Source organism: Aplidium turbinatum, chromosome 12 (genome assembly GCF_918807975.1).
Source record: "Aplidium turbinatum chromosome 12, kaAplTurb1.1, whole genome shotgun sequence".
NCBI lineage: Eukaryota > Metazoa > Chordata > Ascidiacea > Aplousobranchia > Polyclinidae > Aplidium > Aplidium turbinatum.
In genome coordinates this window covers 13,305,520-13,329,627 of record NC_137483.1, presented here as the reverse complement: position 1 = coordinate 13,329,627, position 24,108 = coordinate 13,305,520, and the positions used below count along the sequence as shown (strand labels likewise).

Below are 24,108 nucleotides of genomic sequence, written 5' to 3'. Positions count from 1 at the left end.
CAAAAATTGTGAAAAAAGTAGTTGAACAAATATTTTCTTGGACTGTCTCATGTACTGGGATTCGAAAAACTCTGTTGTTTCAAACAAGAATTCAGCTGCAAAACTAATGCGACTCTTTGCTTTCTGAACACTTTGTCTATCGCCATCAATATTCTTGCTACACTCGGATGTTGAGAAACATGTTTTATATAAAGCTATAATAGGATATTTTAAGCCAACCAGATGTAGATAATAGAGCACACCCCAAAAGTAAAATGTTCAGAAAACATTCCTCATAATAAAATGCATCAGTTTTATAAAAAATAAAATAAAAAAAAACTTAAACTTTTTGAAGCGGAAGCGCCTTTATTTATATATACACTAATTCATTTCAAAGACATTCGTGAAGGCAGATAAAAGGATGTCTATTCATTTTCAAGCAAGCACTGTAAAGGGATTGACATAAAAGCTTCATAAACGAAAGAACTTATAGCAAATATGCAATAAACAAAATTACTGATGCAGCATTATGCAGTATATTTACATCACACCAATAGAGCCTCATACCCAGTAGTGTTGACAGGGGGGTCCAGAGAGTATTTTTGGACCTGAGCCAGGGGTAAGTTCAGGGGGCTGGAAACATAAAAAACCACAGCGTATTCTTTGCAGACTGCGCTTTTTTTTATAAATGTCTTCATTTGGAGCCGAAGGATTTCATTGGCACCAGGCCCAAAATATCCTCTCAACGGCCCTGTCTATACCCAGACAGCAAATCAGTCGTCTACAGACGTTGAATCATTGTAAAAACGATTGATTTACTGTATGAGTGTCATAGAGACTATATACTGTAGGTCACCACAGTATCCTAGAAAAGCAACAATTTTCTTTGGAGTGCTAACAGATAGTAAATTGACACTAGCACCTTTGATTTGACGAGAATTAGTATTGTAGACACAACTTATGAAGCAATGCTTTAAAGATTTTATTCGGCAGAAGACGTTGTAAATAGATTTAGCCTACCAGGTACCGCATCAAAGTTCAAAACATTTTAAACATGCAGTATGTTGTAATTAGGCTAATCATGCACCAAAAGGAAATATAAAGATATCTATGATTTTTGACAAAAATGTAAAGATATCACAAACTTGCATATTCAAGTCCAATCGATCAATTTGAAAATACTTTGAGAGGTATGATATGGATATGAAGAATTTTATTCAGCTCCTTAAGCTATGCCAAAAACAATTGTTCTGTTGATTACTTTATTTTTGAACATTTGACAGTTCGTGGCGTCTTATGTAAGGATAAGGAATCATAATAGTTTAAAAGTAATTAGATATTAACTTTAAACAACTAAACTTCACTTTTGAAAATCTGCGTGTACACAACAATTTCAAAACCTTATTAAGGAAATGATTTGTCGGCTGCGTAGCCGAGTGGTGAGAACGTCTGCGCGAAGTTCGAAAGGACGTGGGTTCGACACCGCTCCAGAGCACGCGGCTGTGTCTTGGCGAAGACACATAATGGCAAGCCAAAAATAAGGGGAGCAACTGACTCGAAGACTATATGTCACTTCGCTGCTTCCTGTCGTCTGTGGTATCGCATCTGTGATCGCAGTGTACTGTATGTTATCGCAATGGGCACAAATAAAAGCATGATTGTTGTTGTTGTTGGTATTAATTCAGAAAATTGCATAGCTGCCGATCAAGATATTGGCAGATGACACATATCATCACTGCTTCAACCACACCAGTAACGTAGCTAGAAAGAAAATTCAAGAAAAGCAAAAGCAACTGTTAGGGGCGCAAATTTCATTCAACATGAACTGTAATGGTATTAAAAGGTTGTAATACTTTTAAAACATACTTTTTGGGGGTAGATGGCCCCACGTGCATCCAGTGGCTATCTCTCTGAACAACACATTTTCCCAAGCACGAATCAGAAAAAATAATTTCGAAATCAAATTACTGAGTTGCATTCATTTTGATGAATGGAAGATATATCAGATAAGCGTAAAATGGACGCCGAGAAGCATCTTTGTAAAAAATATAAAAACTCCAGTACACGTATGACGGCCTAACATGATATGAAACTTTAATCACTTGTAATAGAAACGTGAATTTAATTTAGAGTTGTGTTGATTCAATTCCATTTTCCTCAAAGCCGGCTTCAGCAGCTGAGCTCACATTGCTCTTTTTATCATCTTCATCTTCCGCGACAAAAGCTAAATTGTCATGACTTTGTTGAGAAGAAACTTCAACGGAATGTGTTGAAGATGCAGATGAGGACGACTGCTTTTCAGAATCAGAAGAGTAAGGTCCTGATGCTGTGTTTTCATTTTCCAAGCTTTCACTTTCATCGTCAACATTAGCAGCGGCTAAAACCATTTTTGAAAAGCTAGAATCTGGATTTTGCAACAAAACATCTGGATGATCAAACTCTGCAACCTAAAACAATAAATTTAAATAATTTCATGTGCAGTAACTTAATGTTTGTAGGATACTCGATAACACAATAACTCAAAATTCTTTTACTGTAGCCTACAATGATTTTTTTTTTAATTCTTTATGGAGCTTTTTTAACGTGAATATCTGTGAAGTGTTTGCAAAGAATTACATAAATTTGCATTAAACAAACTTATTAAGGTGGCAAAGTGAAAACCTCAGAAATGAAAACAAAGTATAGTTTTTATTGGTTTAGACTGAAACTGTCATACTTCTCCATCGTCCATGACAAGAATCTTGTCACTTGTCAGCACGGTGTTAAGTCGATGGGCGATAGTCAGCATGGTACAGTCAGCAAACGCTTCACGAATCGTATCCTGGACCAACTTATCAGTTTCACTGTCGATCGCAGCTGTGGCTTCATCCAGCATTATGATGCGAGAGTGACGCAATATAGCTCGCGCCATGCACATCAACTGTCTTTCACCGACGCTGAAGTTTTCACCATTTTCAACGACTTCTGCTTCGAGCTTATCTGGAAGTTCACTAACCTGAAATAAAAAATGTAGAAAGTGTTAAATGATGGTGATATATCGATATCCTGTCACAGAACTGCTGGTAGATGGCTTGCACTTATACTTTTACATCACCTTATCTTCGTTGTTTTATTCGGATTATACTAATTTTTCTTCAGCATCATTTCATTTTCTGCGGCCTTCTGATTCTTGTCATCTCTTCTGATATCAAATTTGTGGTTATATTTTAATTCTTTGGTTGCTCTTTATCTTGCTATATGTCCAGCTCATCGTTATTTCAGATTTGTACTTTTTTCAGTAAAACTTTTATCTGTGTTCTTTTTCTAATAGTTTAAATTCTTTTCTGTTGACATACGCCTTTCCTCATATTCTTGTATCCCAGTTTGAAACTCAAGCTTAACACATTGCACAATAGTTCAACCCATCAATACTGTAGTAGGAACAATGACGTGTGTTTCTATAAAATCTAAAATGAGGGTGGTTTTGAGGCAATGTGACGCTGCTTTTTAATGTTTATTTTAATAAATCTGTGTAGTCCAAGCTTTCACAGATAACAATCACTAAAAAAGTCGGACTGAAGGAGGAAGATGCAAGGGACAGGGTGAAATGGAGAAAAGGGATTAAAACAATTGCTGCGCGGAAACAATCGGCCACCCCCACTAGTGGGGAACAAACCGACGATGGATTATGATGATGATGATGATGATTTTCGTTATGTTTCCAACTTGAAGGGAAAAGTTGGCTAATGATCAATCGCTTCTTAGTCATAAAATTTATCTTTTTATCCAAAAATTTGTTAGGATCGATTTAGGTCTAAACGATTTTGTTCTGAAAACAACATTAGGTTACAATAAGTTAAAGTGATTATTTATCAAAACTGTGCTATTTGTAGTCTAATCCAATACCACCTATTTTTAAACTTCACTTACAGCAGCTTTCATGTGAGATCTTTCCAAAGCTTTCCATACTTCATCATCGGAATATTGTTTGAAAGGGTCAAGATTGTAACGGACAGTTCCAACAAACAAAACAGGATCTTGTGGAATAATCGAAAGTTTTTGCCTCAAATCTTTGAGACTTATTTCACTGACATCCACATCATCTATTACAAGACGTCCACCAGACAAATTGACAAGACGGAACAATACAGTTCCCAACGATGATTTTCCTGAACAGCACAAAGTTAAAACACTTTCTGAATACGCAGCCTGGCATATCCAACAAGAAGCACAGTCTTATTTATCTTGAAATAAAATCTTTATTTTCTTCTAAAATAATGATATTTTTCTCGATAATAATATTGAAAGGTCTTGTTGTATTTATACTTGTGTTGGTTGAAACCTATGCATTCGACGAGAAAGGCAATCTCAAACTGACTTTGTTAAAGCTAAACGTATAACGTAACTGTGATTGTGCTGTTGTGGAGTGTAGAGGCTCGCAGACATACCTTAACACAAACAAGCAATTTATCATTAAAACATATTTGCTTTGGTTCAAATATTTGTCTTGACTTTAAAGCTTTTTTTTAGTTCAGAAAAGTTGTTATTCGCATTTTGTCGCTCGTAGGGTAGTTAGATGAAACACATCTCGAATTATCTCAAACAATTCAGACACATTCATGCATCAGCAATGAGTGACCGAGTTGTAAAAACGAATGCTCGATGTGCAACAGGACGTCGGTTCAACACCGCTCTGAAGCACTTTTAATGGCGTGACAAAATAATGTGCAAATGACTCGATGATTAATTGTATGTTGCTTTGCTGCTTCTCATTGTCTGTGATCGCAGTGTACTGTATGTTGTCACAATGAGGACAAAATAAAACCTGATTATTTGTTGTAAGTAATAATTTTTGTTTTGAGTCTAAAACATTATCGTTTAAACTTTAGACCAGGGGTGTGCAACGTGCGGCCCGCGGGCCAAATGTGGCCCGCGAAGAAAAATTGTGCGGCCCGCGAAGATGTACCAATTTTGAATTGTGTGCGGCCCGCGAAACGTGTTTATACTGTAATTTAGTTTAGTCTGGTACATGTGAACAATTCATTGTAGAGTGGATTATTGTAATTTGGCACCTTCTGTTAACCATTTTAGAAATTTCCCACCGGCCACCGCTAATCCGTTGTATTTAATTATTTGGAACGTCAGAAGATCAGAGGTGAAGCCCTGCTATTGTCTCTGGCTTTGTCGCCTTTTTATTTGATCTCTTGCTTTAGACCTTTTGTAGAGCCGGCTTGCGTCAAATTTAGCAGTTGCCTAATGTAGGCATAGCCTATAGGCCTACAAGCAGTTGGATCAGAACAACTTCAGCCTAGCGGCCCATTCCTTGCCAAATTTGTTGAATCAGTCAAAATAGAAAATTTGTTAAAATTAGAAGTAAAAAAGTAGAGGCATTGGAAGAAAAAAAAATTGAAAAAGTGGCAATTGAAAAGGGCAAAACAAAACAATTGAATGAATTCAATGCAAGACTGCAGCAAAAAAACAGTATGCGAATGAGATGTATGGTCACATAAAAGGCTTTATGAACAAATTACGACTTTGGAAAGCCACATACAGACAGGAAATCTTTTCCATATTCCAACTTTGAGAGACCATGAAATGCATCCTGAGAAGAAAACTGAATTTGCTGACCAACTTGAAAAATTGTTGTAGGCCTATGAATTTTTGGCTCGTTTCAAGGACTTTAAATCTCATGAACATTTGTTTGGTATTTTCTCTTCGGCATTCAACACAGACATTGACAAAGCACCAGGTGATATCCAACTTGAACTGATTGATCTTCAAGAGAAAACGGATTTGAAAGCAAAGTATTTAGAAATGAATCTTGGCGATTTTTACCGAAAACATCTCAACCAAGATGACTTTCTACATTTGAAAAAGTTCATGGCTTCAAAAATGGCTCTTTTTAGCTCAACGTATTTGTGCGAACAATTTTTTCTAAAATGGGCGTCATAAAATCTCCCTATCGATCGGTTCTGACAGACGAACACTTGGAAAATGGACTTCGAATAATTCGCTTTATTGCTAGCACTTCCATTGAAGTAAATTTGGAAAAATCCGTGGGGAAAAGAAGCCAGCAGCAAACTTCTCACTGAACTCGTTTAAAGACTGTGTGACAATAGATTTAAATAGCAGTTTTCTTCAGAAATTTATACGTCTTAACTTATTATTTCTGCAAGGAGATCCCCTAATAATACCATATGAATAACAAAAAACTACTTTTTTGTGCCTGCAAATACTAGAAATCATATGTCAAATAAACATGCGGCCCGCGGTTTCACCCAGTTGTTTATATCTGGCCCTCCTGTAAAAAAGATTGTACACCCCTGCTTTAGACAATAAAGTGTTCACTTCGAAAGTTGGCTAAAACACCGTATTGAAGAGACTACTTACAGCTGTTCCAAGGATCTTACAAGGAAACTAGAATTTTCAAAGAAATGCGTATAAGATTTTATTCAAAATGTTACTTCTTAACCCATCGAAAAGGGTTTAAACACTTTAGGGCTACTAAAACTTAATGTTAGCATGTGGTTGATACCCCCGATTTGATAGCGTAACAGAGCCCTGAAAAACGCTAAAATTGACCGACTTTAAGCGCCCTACAACAATTATTGTTATTGATCCTCGCACGTCACAAACAAGTAACAACTGGAACTGATGTGAAGTTTGAGAGTCTTTGTCAAACAAGTTACAGTTTTCAGTACCGATTTTTTGTTGTCTTCTAACTAGCTGCAACTCTTGAAAAGTCAATAACGACAAGTAGGCTACAACTACAAAACACAATAACAAAGCATACCGGATCCAGTTCTCCCAACAATTCCAATTTTTTCTTTGGGTTTGATCACAAAATTTACGTTTTTCAACACAAGTGGAAGGTTGGATCTGTATCGCATACTTGCTTCTTGGAATCTGCGGTTTGTAAAGTAAATTATAATAGCCTACAAGCCCTACATTATGATTAAACCATAGGCATACGAAGCCGAGCAACGTTATCAAGTTTAACATATTAAAGATTATTATATTTACAAAAAACACAAAACTACGCAACAATTAAATATCGAACGTTTTCGACATCACACGATGTCCTCTTCAGGAATAACATATATACAATTTTTACTACATCTAAATAAAACACAATGGTTATTATAACTATAAACATGAAAAAACAAAAACTGCACAGTACTTCTGACTAGCTCAAACTCAACGATATAAGCTCTGCGAGAATCAAAGGTAACTGCATCAAAAGGTGTTAAACAGATCACATGATGTGGTAGAAAGGCAAGGTGCGAAAAAACTAATTTTAAAATACAAAGAGCAAAAAAGATGAGCCGCAAGCATACAATTGTCTGTTCAAAGGTGGATTGTTACGTTTTATGTACAAGGGGTTTCTAAGATTTTAGTTTGATACTCAGACCTGCCTCTGGACATAATCTCAAATTGTTTTATAGAAACGTTGTTTTTGCATACTGAAAACGTTCGATATTTAATTGTTGCGTACTTTTGTGTTTTTTGTAAATATAATAATCTTTAATATGTTAAACTTGATAACGTTGCTCGGCTTCGTATGCCTATGGTTCAACAAGACAAACCCTTTACCGAAGCTGTATTATGATTAAACTAAATTAAACGTTTCAATGAATTCACTTATCAACTAACAAAGCTTCTCAGCACTTGTGTACATTTTTGTTACACTTCACCGTCGTTCATGCATTGTGTGGACAACTTTTAAGTCCGCACAAAATTTTAGGTTGTAATTACACAAAAAAAAATTGTGGTTTAATTATTTCTGGATTGTTGGACAAGTTCAGTTTTAAAACACTGAAATAAGCAACACGAATAAATATCAAAACACGAATAAATATCCCAATACAAGTAAGGTCCTTGCAGGAGTCAAGGAGTCATGGTCATTGAGTCATGGCCTGGTTGAGTCTGTTTAACTTTTTACAGTTACGAACCCAAGAGCGCACTCGGCAACGCACTCCCCACCTCAAAACCGAAAAAAAATCATGCACATTTTTTCATTTTCTTGCATTTTACGCTTGTTTCGCTTGCCCACACGTGGACGTCGCTATCATAACACCTGAATCGGAAGCAAAACGCTAGGCCTCATCTTGGACATGGCCCATACCTGTCTCGACATGACATAGGCTACCTTACATGTGTTTCAACTTTCAAATCAGCAATTAACTTAAGACGTAGGAATTTAATCATTCGTGTATCAAAAACTACAAAAAAAATCTAGTGTTTGGAAGTAAAAGCAATTTTCATTCAACTAAAACAAGTTAACCATTAAACCTATTTCAGTTGTAATAAATAAATGAGGTTCTCAAACCATGACTCGAAAAGAGTTAAAGTTGTGTCGCAAAGTCTTTGATGGCAAAGTATTCGTAGGAGAACTGAGACCAAGGCTAGATAAAAATTAAGCTGCAGAAGACATTTCAGAAAACACAGTAGGCTTATATGAGTTTTGGACTTCAGCCATTGCATTGACTATTTTATCTTAAACGATTTTGGTTTGTCAAAACTTTGATGCCTCTTCGCAATTTTTTTTATAAATTCACTACAAATTGATATCATCTAAACAAAATGTTAAATATTATGTTTAAATGTGGTAAATTTACTTGATTTCTCCTTTTTGTGGCCATTCTTCATGTACAGAACGTAATCTTTTTAGATCTTGAGTTTCTGATGGGCAAAATTTGATGTATTCGTGCATTCTCTCAACAGAAGTAAAGTAGGATTCCAATTCAACGCTGAACCGAACGCACACTTGAAACAAACCTGTCATCTGTCAAGTTATACAAGCTATACGTTACACACGCGCAGAATATCGTGACGTAACACTTCGAACACAAAGAAACTTTCAGTTCGACTCTTTAACAGTCAATACGTATAAATGAGCACATATAATATACATGACCAATTAAGCTATACTTGACACATTCGTATTTTGCTACCATTTATCGTCACGACGCAAAATACTGTCATTGTGCACAGCTCTATTGAAATGACTGTCAGGTGCCACCTCGGAAGTAGGGTGTGGCACAGTGCAAAATGCAGCAGTAATCTATTTGTCTTTATAAGTTAATATGCTCTTTCATATGAGCGTCATCATTAAATAAAGTTGAAAAATATATTTGTGCAGTCACTGTCTGTATTTGTGCGATGTGTTAGCCTATACTGTAGTGTACATTCCTTCTACTTTAAAAATCAACAAACAAGACACCTTTGTGGGTGTGGAGTTAGGAATTTCAGCACACCAATAAAACGATTTTTACTAGTTTAATGTTTTTCAAGAGCACTATAAGGAAACTAAACTGCAAATTGTAAAAAATTTGCAACTTTTCCAGAAAAATATGAAAAAAAACAAAAAACAAATGTTTTTTAGCCCAATTTTTTTTTTTTAAAAAAAACACGTTTTTTTTTGCATTTACATCTCTAGTGTGGACTATTGCAGCAATAGAATGCATGTAGAAAGAAGACCAGAAATAACTGGTCTCCGTTTCCTTATTTCAGAATTTCTGAAAACATCGACCACGTGCCTCAATAGTGTTCGATCTTTCTACAAGGAGATTGGATATAGTTCAACAAGCCAAAATTAAAAGAAAAAGTTATCTCACCGTTACAGCGTACGATAAAGCAAGGCCAGCCAGTGAGGCTGTTGTATCACCGAAGGCTTCAGGGTATATTGTTGAAAACACTACAAAAAGTGATGTCAGCACTGTGATGGTAATCGTCAAGCAATCCAATCTCACAGACAACCAACGACCAGCGCAAAGGTAAGAAAAGAAAGGTGAGCTATTGTTGTCTAGAAGTCTTCCGAATCTAAAACGCAACCATTGCAAGTGACTAATCCTTCGGTCGGTTTATATGAAAGCATCCAATTAAAAAATAGCCTACTACATTTGCTGTACAAGAGTTAGAGGTGGTCTGGTGTCCGTCGATGTATTTGAAAACACACAGAACTCTTATTGCTATGTGCTCGCTTCTGGCTGGAACAATGCGCAAAGTCTCTTGTTATGCAAAATAGAAATAGAAAAGGAAAAGGAAACAGCCTTTGCCAGTTTCCATGGATTTCTACATAGACTAATTGAAATAGTAGATTCTTACTTGCGTATGACCTCATCTGTTTTATCGTATCCATGAATAGTGCTGAGCCCTTGAACAGTTGATGTCACGTGAGAAAACCAAGGAGATCTATCAGGAAAAGAAACGTTTAAACTACAGTGGGGTAGCATTTCTTGCATAAGCTCACAATTTCTAATAGGTATGAATAACAAGCCAAAAAAACGAAAATTGTAAAAAAGGAAATAAACTGTAAAAGTAGACTAGCCCAATTTACAGTAGGCTTACTGTAGAATTTGTTCCTATCATCAAACTTCTCACCTGGTAGTGCTGTCTAGCCTCTTCAACTCTCTGATTGCGCTGCGAAAGTATACGTACAAGAAGCCAAATATCACAGCTAGAATAACGAAGGCAATTGCAAACCAGGGAAAGACAACAATAATTGTGATGATGGCAAAGAAAAGAAGAAGTCCCTGCAAAGTAATAAATACGTATGTACAAAAGGGAATATGATTGCGTTTTAAACAGTTTGTAAAATTTCAATGTCACGTCATGCCAACTCCAAGCTAAAATGCACCAAAAAATATGCTGCCAAGCACAATTGATTTGTTTGCTTTATGTGCTTACTTTTTCAACAATTATAGTGTATGCCTAGTATAACACCACAATTGCAATAACATTCAAAATATATGCATTTAAGATATTGCGCTATTCAGGCAGTTATTCTAGTTCAGATAAGGCCTTTAATTTTATAAAGAACTCATCAAAATTCATGTAAAAAGCAAACCAATTAGCCCACTTGTTGCAGAAACATATCCATGATCATTGGAAGTCTCACATCCACGTCATCAAGGTCACGAGAGAATCTGCAAAATTCAAATTCAGAATTTGTAATAAAGTTAAGGCCACAACTAGAGCTGTTTGAAACAATTATTATTTTGGGCAAGATGAAACAAATTTAATTATAAGGCAATCTACATTTTAAAGAAATTGAACTCAAAGTTATTATTTGTGATCTAAACAATGTATTGTTGAGATATTTCAATGCTGAAAATGCTTCAAGCTCGAAAGGAAGTCAGTTCGACACCACTCAAGAGCGAGCATCTCTGTCTTGGAAAGACGCACAATGGCATGCCAACATTCGAGGACTTCTTGCTGCTTCTAGCTGTCTGTAGTGTTGCATCTGTACAAGTTTACAATGTATCTGACTGTGTATTGTCGCAATAAACGCAAAACAAAATGGTTGCCAAAGCCAAAACCAGGAGTGGGCAAACTTTTTCAACTCGAAGGCGTAAAATTGTTAACATTTGACAGGCGGCCATGTGAATATATATTGGACAAAAGGTGTTTAGCTGGCTCCCTGTTTAACACAGTTTGCCAATGCCTTGCCTAAACCTTATTACAATATTATTGTCAAACCTGTTGAGAATACGGCCAGTAGGTGTGGTGTCAAAGAAAGACATTGGACTTCCGAAGACTTTGCGAAACATGTGATTGTGAAGATTTGAAGATGCACCAACTGTAGACCGAGTAAACAAACCAGCTTTTGCTAACCCACACACTAATGTACAGATCAAGATAATGAAATATATCATCTGCAAAACATTCAAAACAATTTCACAGTGTAGATTCTAACGATCTGTTTTAGCCTGATGCTGCGAGTTCGTTGTGGCAATATCGAATTACACTAGCTTTCGGAACACAGTTTCCTATAGTCATGTGCTAAGACGAATTCAAAACAATGCTTAAATTTCCATTTTTTTGGCCTTAATGCGTCAAATGCAGTGAAATTTTGTTTTTAAACACTTAACTTCATACCTACGCCTACATACCTGGTAAAATCCAAGATTTTCATTCGTTGATATGTTTGTGCTTCTGATGGGTACACATTCTGTTCTTGCAGTCGTTCCAGCTTCTATAGTTGCGTTCTCAAAAGCAGTCACTAATAAAAGTTATGCGAAATGTAAAGCCTAATTCAACAGAAACTGACTCCCATAACAGGAAACAGGTAAACATTAGAACCTGACCATAGAATCGATAAGAATGAACGTAAAGCATAAGCAGTAAGGAGAAAAAGTGTGGGTTTCGAAAAGGTAAACCATTACACAATTATTAAAAAAGAAAGAGAAGCATGAGCATAACAGCATGAGTTTCAAAAACTGGAAATTTAAATTTCTTGTTTGTCGATTCTATCGCCAGGTTCTAGTATTTACCCTTTAGCTAGAAATAAATGATTCTAATTGCTTTTATACAATATACAGTACATTCCAAAGGCGTAAGTTTTGTTTGATTTCATGAACTAATTACCTGTTTCTGGGGTAGTTGCACAAGGTATCAGAACCCCACCTTGGTTCAACCAGTAACTCAACCACCAGTTTGCAAATGATGCTCCGAATAACGTTAAGAGGAAAAATAAGGCTACCACAAAGGCAAAAATGAACCTGAAAGCAAATTTAACGTTATTTTAACAGAAAATAATCATTAATATATATAAAATGATGCACTTTTTTAGTCATGCACAATGCAATGATGCACATATTATCTTTAAAAGATATTGAATCGCCAGACTGCAATATCTTTACACAAAAAGGACATTCAAACTTTAAACAATTTGTACTCCAAGTGAAGTGGTGGCCTTTTGGATGAGGAAGTCCAACGGGTGTTCCACTGTTCCCCGAGTTCTCAAACTTAAATGTAGTCATTTTACGCCATTTAAAACTTACCCTCCTGCAGATTTAACGTAGGCAGCGTATGTCGAAGCTTTCACGGAACCTTTTTTGCTTGTTTCCGATTTGATTAGCGCAGTTGGTTCCATTTTTGACGAGACAGGTTTGTCTAATAAATGCAAATGTACATTAATAGTATACTAACCGATTTTTTTCCAAAGTATTCAAGTGAAAGAGACGTTCTGATGACCAACTGGACAGCAGAAACTATTAAGTACTGATGGGGCTCACTGAGTCAAAACAATTACTAGCTGCTTCACGTCTCAATAGAGACGCTGGAAAAGAAAAAAGTTTCAAAAATCGAAAAAAAAATCTTAGTGCGATATAGGTTTCGTTTTCTTTTTACATTTTGGCAACTTTGTTTCGTTGTAAGTTTGAACTACACCAAAACGTCAACACGAAGAAAGCGTTGTAGATTAAAAAATCTTTGATCAATATTTTGTAAAGATTTGCTTAGTACTAAAAGGCGTTCTATTTTTGTTTCTAGCACCCAAACTTCGATTTCGTTGCTTTTGGTTTGGGCACTTTACTTTGGATGTCTCTATATCTGTCAACTAAACATCGCAAAATGTTTTATTACATAAGAACAAAAAACTTTTCATGTTATCAGAAGCTGCGTATCCAGAACAGAATTTATGTGATTACTTGTAAGTGCTATGAGGTGTTACATAAAAGACATGCTGCTTCCTTGATAGATAAAAAGCGTATCATACTGTCTCATCCTAATAAAAAATGTTGTAGACCGGCTTGGATTTTGGCACTTGGTGTAAATTTTGGCAATGAAATTGACATGCCATAGGATCAAACAATGACAAAAAAATATATTATATTTCGTCTACCACTTTTCATCAATGCCATCTTTGCAGTACCTACGTCATCTATGAGCTTACATATTTCAAAGTTTAAAACCAATATATCTTTATTTCTATCAAATATTTCTGACGAAAGATGTTCCTATGTTCCTTCTCAATTTGATTATTACCTGACAAAACATTGCTCTCAACACCAATTCCATTAGTATCCAAATCGTTTGCTGGTTTTCTTATTAAAAATCGTTCGGATAACTTCGGTGATGCGACAACTGACGAGGCCTTCGAAACGCCAGAACTCAAGCTGATGCGGTCCAAAAGATCATGCTCTGCATTGACAAAAGCATATAGACCAACTGTTATTTAATTGTTATTTTTTTTATCCTAGCAGCAATTGCCTTTTTTGTAAATACATGCATACCTTTGCTTATGTGAGAAACATGACTTTCCGTTCTCTGGAGTATAATTTTCTTTACGAGTTCTTTGTCCACTTCTTCGTGTGTATCTTTTTCTTTTTCTTGCTCCAGATAAAAATTTCTAGAAAAAGTACAAATAGGACAAAATAAATGTTCCAGACTTCCAGCCAATGACTAAACCTACACTCTATTAAACACTTATACACTAGGGCCTATCCCATAAACATTGGCTCGTAAAAACACGAGAAATATACGTGTATTACACTAGTTTCCTCAGAATTTCACGTGTTTTTCACGTGTTTTTTACGTGTTTTTCACGACCAATGTTTATGGGGTAGGCCTACTGTTAGAGAGAAATAAATCTTCCTTAGCACTGCAGCTTACTTATGCTGAAGCTGACAAACTTTTGCTCTTGCGTGAATTAAAAAAAATAATTGGTTAACTTTTTTCTACGTACATCACCATGTCTGAAAGAAAATAAAACTATTTTCTACATCTACATTTAAAATTTTACTTGATCAGTTCAGCATAATCTTCTTTTCTTGCCATTAGTTCATCATGAGTTCCTCGTTCACCAATTCTTCCGTCTTTCAACAGCAAAACTTCGTCACAATCTTTCAAGTATTGGAGTTGATGAGTCACAAAGATTATTGTTTTCCCAGCAAGAGCTTTCTTGATGCATTCCAAAAAAATATGTTTTCCAACATGAGCGTCAACGGCTGAGAGAGGATCGTCGAGTAAGACAACATCACGTTCACTATACACTGCTCTGTTGCACAAAGAAAGTAACAAATACGCGTTGAATGTTACGTCATAGAATTGTAACGGCGATGTGTTTATGAGAAAATACAAATGTTTCAAAATCGCATTTATGTTTCCATTACAATGAAACTTTAATGTACTTTTTTGAGACACATTGTGTATGCCTAAGCGAAATTGCAACTTGGAAATAGTCACAGCAGATGCCTAATTATAAATGTGACAAAAGCGAGAACTCCCGGTAACGTAAACTGCCACTACTCAAGGGAAATTACATTACGTGACGCGCAGCTCCGCTTTTGTGCAGCCCCACCTGGGGGTGCACAGCTGTTTAGGTGCTTACTCATTTTAGTCTGTTCAAAGTTTTTTTACTGTTTAAAAAGAAAAACGCTGCTACAGAAGCTAGAAAATGAATACTTTAAATCATGCAAGGCTGTATTTAGAGCTTTTCAAATCCCAGCCGGGGGCCCACTTCCGTTTAAGGAGCCACGCATATTTAGTTCATGCAGTGTTTTTGGGTTGAAATAACATGTAACATTTACTATGTAACTTTTCTTCCATTTTTACAAAAAATTCTCGCTCGCTTGGTTCACTCAGCCACATTTTATTCACCTAACAGGCGATGTTGGGCAATTGGGCATGCATGGTTTCTAGGGATTTTTGAAGTGGATTAAGGGAGAAAAAAGTCTTTTGTGACGCACAAAAAAACAAAATAATGTAATAATCCGAAGTAATCAAACCTCACTCAAATAGCCTATAGTAGGGTACTATAGTTAATCAACAATTAAATTGATAAGTTTCGGTGTTGATTGAAATAGGGTATAAAGTCAACAGTGCCGTGAAAATGCTATAGATGAAGGTGTGGACACCTCAGATAGATCTTCAAATTTCTAGCCAACTGAACGGCTACGTCATACCAGGCTATACAAATTTTCAAGAAATAAATTATAAAAATCTTTTTGTGGTTGTGAATGAAGCTTTTTTTATTGATAGGCTCACTTCAATTTTAAACCAAATCTGCCTAACTCCAGTTTTCATTTGATAAATTTGGCTACATACACAGTGTGCACTTTGATAATAAAACATTACTGCACCAAAAATTACCAAAACAAGGTTATATTTGTCAAATTTTTCCCGGTGCCAAGACCTCCACACTCCCTTGTCCAACTTTACTTTTTCGGACATTACGTTTTGTATTACCAATTTATCGTTAAAATTCGCTTGGTTAAAATTCTGGTCCTTCCCTAAATTTTTTCCAGATCCTCTACTGTAGCTATTGTCGCCACATTTACTACTTTTTTTCTAAAAAAATTTAGACTTGTTTACTCTTTGCTGCAATGATAATGCGAATCTTCTCCCTGCATTAAAAGAGTATAACGGTCATAACCTAACGCTTTCTTGTCTAATTTTTAAGGGCCATCACTAAACATACTTCCCCACTAGTGGATTTCGGGAGAGGGGCAAAAGTGGTGCTCACACAGCCCTGCAAACAATTTAATAACTACATTATGCACAGCTACTCTTTTCAAACCTGGCAAGACTGATTCGTTGTTTTTGTCCTCCAGATAAGTTTATGCCTCGTTCTCCAATTTCAGTTTCGTCTTTGTCGGGAAGAATGCCAAAGTCATCCAACAGGGAACAAGAATCAACAACTGCACAAATACCAAAACAAAGTCTAATTAACAATGTAACCTACACGCATAACATCATACCAACTGGTGAGAGTATCCCCATTCGAAAGTTCCGAAATGCGAAATGAAATTACGGCGTGAGAATTTGCCTTGAATCAATTTTTTTTATACCCGCAAAGTTTTTTGTTTTCAAACAACGTTTCCCGGTAAAACCCCACAACCAATAAAACAGCAACAACAGCAAAAATATTATTTTATTTCATAGATAGAAACCGTGCTGTTGAAGTTTCATTTATTGTTTTGCTCTGAGGCATGTGTGTTTTTGGCTGTAGCTGGCAATAGAGATAGATTGTTTTACATTTATAGCTGTAAAGCACTTTCTTTTCTTTTTTTTGAAAAATTGAGAAATTAGTTCATCACCTCTGTCGTATTTTTCTTGGTCCCAAGGCATTCCAAACAGAATATTTTCTCTTGCAGTCCCATGAAAAATCCAAGCTTGTTGGGGAACATAAGCAATTTTCCCATTCAAACCAAGAGTTCCTTTTTGAATAACGGTTTGCCCCAAGATAGTTGATACAAAAGAAGATTTTCCGCTTCCAACAGATCCGCATATACCGAGCAGTCTACCAAAGCAAAACTAAGATTTTAACACAAGCAGATTACACAGCTTGCCAAACATTACCTAACGTAAGTATAACAGTACCAACAGAGGTCTTTATTGTTAGATCAAAGGTCAGCATTGACTTTTTGGTAGGGGATCCGTTATCAATCAGTAATGCTACCATACGATCAACTTCCTATAGTACAGTAAAAGCTATACTTAAAATAGCCTGTGGTATGGGTGTCCGACAGCTGTTTTCGCTCACAGTCTAACCACCGTGACTATGTGAATCATGTTTGTCATATCCTTATATGTTGCAATTGCATCCTACCTTCCTTTTGGGATAGTTACAGAGATGTCAAACAAAACGTCCTGAAGAAGTTGATCTGAAGTGTTCGTGTCTTTTGTCGAAGAAGAACTGGCATTCTAGGTTTTGAAATAGATAAGAACTACCTTATTTACTGTACATTCATCTATCCTTAAAGGACGTTTCTGAGCGCAAAATTCCGGATTAGGTCTATTTCTTTTTTGTTAGTGAAAAGACGAAAATGCAACACGTTGTCAGTTTAGTTTTTACCCATCAATATCTAGTTTCATCGAACAAAACCAGATTATTATCAATCAATTGAGTAAATCGAAAAATGCACATTGAAGTTTGAATATTATTCCAAGGCTAAACGTTGTACTTAACATAAACTTAACAATAGGCTATTTAGATTAAACATATTTCAGACAAAGAATTTTAATATTTGTATAAAAAAACACAATTTTACATAGCCTACACTGTAGAGTAGACCATCACACCAGTATTAAAAAAAGCAAAAAAAAGATCAAGTTGTTACTCACACTTTCTTTATCAACAATATCCCAAGCAGAGGTGACATCTTTAAATTCCACTGCCAGCGTGTAGCTTGACGGCGTAATGTGGTATTCCTTAATTTCTTCCATCAATAGCAAATCGTCGATTCTTTTAAATGTGACAAATACCTTTAAAAACGAACTGGCAGTTAATAGTAATATAGTTTTATTTTTAATGTGTTTTTGCTCCCTCCTCTTTTATTTCTCGCAACCTTTCTGGCAATACTGGTGATAGAAAACTGTTTTCTGAGACTTTAACAATCAAGAGACATCATAAAAGACGAAACGTTTTGCAACAAGACTTTGAAATAGATTGCTGAAACAAATGAAAGCACGCTAATTTATATATTTATTCATTTTCATCTGCAAGTGAACTCCATTCCAGGATGAATTACTTTGCGGCCACAGGAATAGTTTGGTCCTAGCAGAGTTTCCAAAGAAAAAGTAAGTCTTATTTTATTTCCTCTCGCTGCAGGGTAGAAATAAGTAGGTCAGTTTAGCTAAGAACCTAAAGCCTAGTCAGTTAGAGACAGTTGGGTTTCTAAAGAACATTAATAAGAGAGGGAGGTAGCCTATATAGGCTACTGGGGATGGTTCATGAGAATAAGCTATTCACAAATCAAAAAAGGAAACCGTATTGTCAGGCGCACATAAGTATGGCAGCAGGCTTACAGGTACAGACACAGTATAGCCTACAGCTTATAATTATTTTGGTAAATTTACATTTTTCTTACCTCGGACATGGCTCTTACTGATTGTGGCAAAACAGCCATGATGAATCTCATTGAATTGAACACAGCAACTATCGTGAAAGCCTACAAACAAAATTAAAGATGGAAATGTTGATTCAGTCAATCTACGACTGCAGCGCCAACCCTTTGTATAGCTAAGGACCAGTTTTAAAAAATTATTAGCCTATTATCAAACTGTAAACACTTAAACTTTAAGTTAAGAAAATATTAGGAAATTGCTTTTAAACTATTAATTGTAGTGCTTAAATTTAGTAGTTTTTCTGACATCAATGCGTTCACAAACCTCTTTAAAACTTCCTATGGATCCCTTGGGGAGTGTGAACTCCAGGCAACGGACCACTAGTGATTTTATATTTTCTTAGTTCAAAGATTAGACACAGCTCAATGTTTGGTTCGAAAAATCCAGGTTTACATTATATTTAAGAAAAAAATAGGTAGAATACCTTAACATATTAACGTCCACTTTGTAGAGTACAAGTCAATTCAAAGAGAAACAAGAATTTATTTGTTAAACTTCCATGTTAGATCAACTACAGCATAAATAGTTTTCAAAGTTTTTCTGGTCCAGCTTGAAATTATCTTGTTGCAAATCGCAATTATTTACATTATATTATAGTAATTTTTTATTTTCTCTCTAGTCAATGATTTGGTCATAACTTGGTGTGTGTCGTAAGAAGTTTTTAAACATGACTGTGTTAGGCCTACAGCACGTTGCAGTAGGCTATGTCTTACTGTAGCTGCATCCAAAGGATAACCACAGAGAGTGTGCACGAGAAACAGAAGCACTGAGGACACCACAGGTACGACTGGAATTAAAGTTGCCTGAAAACTTTGAACAAATCCAGCCTTTACCAGTATTTGACGCTCAGATTCACGAATTTTATCTGAAATGGTACAATTTAAAAATGCAAACGACAAGAAAACATATGCAAACTAGCAAACTGTATATTATTTTAAAATAAAAGCTACAAAAAAGATAGATTAGGTAATAAAACAGATCAAGCTACAAACGCAGAAAGGTCAAACAGTGTAGAGTTTAGACAGAAAATAAGTTGCTCCGGCATACAACAATGAATGGTAGGCTATTACTACTGTTGGAGTCTATAATTGCAAATTTTGATTAGCAGGGCTCGGTACGCTTTTACACCACACTTAGAAAGGCAATCATTTGCAAAGATTCACAAAAGGCTCCAACGAATGTTCACTGTTCAAACAGAACGGACAATCCCAACAGTTACGTGTAATTTGCTTTGGGAAGTGTCGTAACCTACCAATTGCCTTTGCAAAGCTTTCTTCCCAAGCGTACATTTTAATGAGTTTGACGCAAGTCAAGATTTCGTTCATCATTCGGACTCTGGTATCAGTAATTAGAATAGATTGTCCTCTGAATCTTGCCATCAATTTTCCAAGCCCCATCTGATTACAATATGAACGATCAGTAATTCTGCATATTTTCTTTTAAAAACGATTTCTGTAACTTTAGCCTTCATACACTAATCAAGCCACATACCTGAAGTGGAACGAAAGCCAAAAAGCATACTATCCCGATCAGCGCAGTCCACCCAATGAAGACACAACAGAATACTGTTATCATGGCAATCATGAAAGGAGCAGCAACAAGAACACTGCAATAGATGATCATCTCCGCCAGCCGTTGTCCGTCATTTGAAAGTAAGTTGACTAACTGGTGAAAAATGGATGTGTCTTTAGATTAGAGCAGCAATTATAAGCTAGTGGGCTATGGCTACTAGTGGACCATGGAAACATTTTGAGGTAGGCCACAGACTTATTTAAAAAAAAATGCTAGATTTATTGAAAAATTTAGTTTCATTTTTGTTACTGTAGTTAATTTTACACTTGTGCGTTTGTTTAATAGTGTTGATTGTAGCTACAGAAGTAGCAATGAACGATGCTGCTGTTTTTTTTGCTACAGAGTGATAGTTTTCATTCTAATTATTGAAATAATAGTTTTGGCATCGTGATGCAAGTAATGCCATTTATTGTATCATATACGGGCGTAGTTTTTAGGCTACTATAACAGTATAGTCCTCTTAGGGAACCACTTGACTTCCTAAGGTGAAATTTGTAAACTTGAAAGGAGGAAAAACCGTTTCACGAGGAATGTAAATAAAATGTAAATTTATTTAAGTTAATCTATTGACATGGTATACGTTTAATTTATTTATTTATGACTGAGTACACAGTTTTAGATGCCTACTTGAACTATTGCAAGTAGCCAGTTGAATAAATGATAACCTGTTTTGAATTAAGCTCCGTTGTTTTTTGTTTTGTTTTTGAACCTATTTTGCATAAAAAGTTACTCGGCCACAGAATCTTTGTGCCACGAAAATGAGCCACAAAAAAGTTTAGAACTACTGGATTGGAGCATATTGATTCTTGCAATGTTCTCAGTTGAAAGCTTGAGATCAAAAGAGAGTTTAACCAAAGGAGAAGCTCAAGGCTTGCTAAACTATAACTAACCACGTGTGATACGATACTGTAGGCTGCGAGTGAATGCTACAATATCGCTTACAAAATAAGCTTTAATGTGGAAATATGCCTTGACAACAGTGTATGTCTGACATTGGTGCAGAAAACAACGAAGAATAAAAGAAAGAGTAACTCAGGCTTTTATTTGCAACGGTCAGTTTAAAATGATAGCCGCAAATCTCGGATGTGATGATCATGTTACAATAATGTAAAATCATTGGCAAAACGGCACCTCAATCACCATAAAGCTGCAGCACATAAACTTACATGGTATGGCTTTAAATTTAAACCAAGGATCAGCAGTGTATCAATTCTCTTTTTAAAGTTCCTTTTTTTAAATCTTGTTTTGCATCAATTCAAAATTAATGGAGTATCGTTTAGTGTTTTTAGGTTTATTGAAGTGAATCATTTGGATGCGGTTGTAAAATTCGATATGGTCGTGAAAAGTCATCCGTTATCATACAAAAGCATGTTTGCTTCCAAAAAAACGTTATATAACTTTTTATGACTTCACGGGTTCGCCAAAGGTCAAATCAAAGCAAACTAGTGGCGTAATATGGACTTAGTTTTATGTCGTGCATTATTTACTGATCGACTTCAAAGTATGCAAACATTAAATTTGTGTAAAAAAACGTTATTTTGCTTGTTATGCTTACCTCTCCAACAGATTTGTTTTTTAAGCTGCGAAGTCTTGCAATCTTCTGAAAAACTAAAGTGAGCACGGCAGCCCTAGCCCGGACGGCTGTTCTAGAAAAATAAATAAAAAGTTCAGAATTACAATATAGGCTACAACATGTCCTCGGTCGAAGAAAGATGTCTGAGAATAATTAAGAATATAATAAATTATAGATGAAGGAATAAAATTTACTTAAAAAATGTCTTTCCAGTACTGACCTATTTAAGTTTGGAAAAAAAATTAATAATAACAATAATTTTTCTTTTTTATTAGGAGACTATGTGAAGCTATTCTGAAAGTGTCCAATTATGTCATTTTGTGTAACTACGAGTTTTTACATGATTGGCAAATTACACAAAGATTAGAATTTATTAACAGTCTTTCTCAGTTATATTGCACGCTGAGTTGGGTTCCAAAACTTGTGCCTTTGTAATCTATGATAGATTTTAGCGAAAGTTCCTTTAACAACCTAACTGCAAACAGAGCCTCTGTTTCGACCTTCTGGGTCTCATCAGTGCAGTAATGTGCTGACGAGGCACCAAACACACTGAATAGGTTTTTGTAGTAAAAACTAAGCGAATTATAATTAAAATAGCCTAAGTAGTATTACAAACGTGCTCTATTGAGTCAGTGTAAGCTAATAGCACCGAAGTTAGATAAGTGAGCTCTCTCAGTGTGTCACACGCACACGCACAAAACTTGTGCCTTTGTAATCCATGAAATACTTTAGCGAAACTCCCATTAACAACCTAACAGCATATAAAGCCTCTGTTTCGACCTGCTGGGTCTCTTCAGTGAGGTGATGTGTTGCCGAGGCACCAAACACACTGAATTGGTTTTGCAGTAAAACTAAGCTTAATAATTTAAATTAAAATAAGTAGTAGGCTACATATTACAAACGTGCTCTATTCAGTCAGTGTAAGCTAAAAGAACCGAAGTTAGATAAGTGAGCTCTCTTGTCTTTCTACAAAGCAATTTTGTTTTTGAATGGATACCTGTAACTGATGGACCAAAACAAAGCAAACAACAAGGATCTGCCAAACTCCGTGCACATCAGTCCAACAGTTAATCCAATTCCATATCCAAGCTCTGGATTAGGTAAGGTGGCAAAATTTACCAAACGATTTACCAAGAACGCCTGAAAATATATCAAAATATGTATTTTCATCATAGACATTACCTCTGCTTTGCTACAACGTTTAGCATAAAAAAATTGATGGAAATGCTACAATTTATTTCTGACCCAGATACTACACACAGTAAGAACCGCTCATACCGACAGATCCAGCAAGTAGTTTTAGGGGAGGAGGCGATTTTAACAAAGCGCAATGATGTGTTACAATAATCCAACTTTGTAAAAACACCATAAATGCAGTTCTTTGCAGTTATTAATGTATATTTCGTCTATGTTTTGGAGAGGCAATTACCAGGCTTGTCCATGGGACATTTTTTTCTGTCCCATCCCATCCCATAGCAATTCATGCCTGTCCCGTCCCATCCCATCCCATGGGATTCCCATCAAAATACAATTCAATAAATGTTATTAAATTTATGGAAAGTTAAGTCTAATGTGTACTAGATAGGACTAAATGTACAAAAAGAGATACAAAAGGACAAAATTTATTGACTTTGTTAACTTTAAAGTTCAGAAAAGTTGTCTATCTATGACAATTCATTATCATTGGCACTCATATTCCGAGTCACTGTGCTCATTCAGCAAATTTTCAATTTCCATGGGAAATGCAATTCGTGCTGTCCCATCCCATCCAACCCATGGGACATTTCCCATGGGATTCCCGTGGGAATCCCATTCACATGGACAAGCTTGGCAATTACCCTGCCCGAACCCGCCACTGGACCAAGGCAATAGCGGATCGAAAAGGAACACATGGTTACGAGTTCTCCCAAAAACGAGAAAAAACATGTAATTTTCTGTGCTTTTTCAAAATTTACTCGCTTCGCTTTGCTCAGTGTGTCAAACAAATATCTATTTTATGATGTTTGTCTAGTCATGGACTTCTAAATAGTAGCATCTGGACTGGAAACTCAGTGGGCAACATGAGGCCAAACAGTTTGTACAACAATTGGCCAACAGTGGGCCAACAGGGTTAGTTACTTGGCTGTTGGCCCACTGTTGGCCAACTGTGTACCAACTGTTTGGCCTCATGTTGCCCACTGAGTTTCCAGTCCAGATGCTACTATTTAGAAGTCCATGGTCTAGTCTAGTCCCTCCGTTCAAATTGTACCTCTTGATTAATATAAAAGCAGTTCAAACCTTTTTTAAAAAGAAAAAAAGGTCGAAATTTTTCTGTTTCCATAAAAAATCCAAAACGTTCAACTCCAACTTCTACAGAAATGTAGGTTTGATGG

At 35.9% G+C, this 24,108-nt stretch overlaps 2 protein-coding genes across 2 annotated transcripts in view; one reads left to right on the top strand and one right to left on the bottom strand.

Moving 5' to 3' along the window:
* LOC145781138 (solute carrier family 2, facilitated glucose transporter member 5-like) overlaps window positions 1-24,108 on the top strand; it is a 177,474-nt gene that overhangs the window by 71,399 nt on the left and 81,967 nt on the right. The window lies entirely within an intron of this gene.
* Window positions 169-22,850, bottom strand: LOC145781428 (ATP-binding cassette sub-family C member 5-like). Its single transcript, XM_082593211.1, has 26 exons — window positions 22,734-22,850; window positions 21,719-21,809; window positions 20,083-20,256; window positions 19,844-19,988; window positions 19,305-19,456; window positions 18,555-18,635; window positions 17,809-17,949; window positions 17,294-17,388; window positions 16,782-16,984; window positions 16,262-16,382; window positions 14,486-14,740; window positions 13,977-14,092; window positions 13,729-13,884; window positions 12,744-12,855; window positions 12,328-12,461; window positions 11,853-11,962; window positions 11,440-11,615; window positions 10,820-10,886; window positions 10,342-10,493; window positions 10,066-10,152; window positions 9,576-9,780; window positions 8,577-8,743; window positions 6,752-6,864; window positions 3,889-4,127; window positions 2,696-2,974; window positions 169-2,426 (listed from the first exon to the last, which is right to left on the bottom strand). Exons 1-26 carry the CDS (start codon window positions 22,790-22,792, stop codon window positions 2,106-2,108), a joined length of 3,951 nt encoding a protein of 1,316 aa, XP_082449337.1. The 5' UTR covers window positions 22,793-22,850; the 3' UTR covers window positions 169-2,105.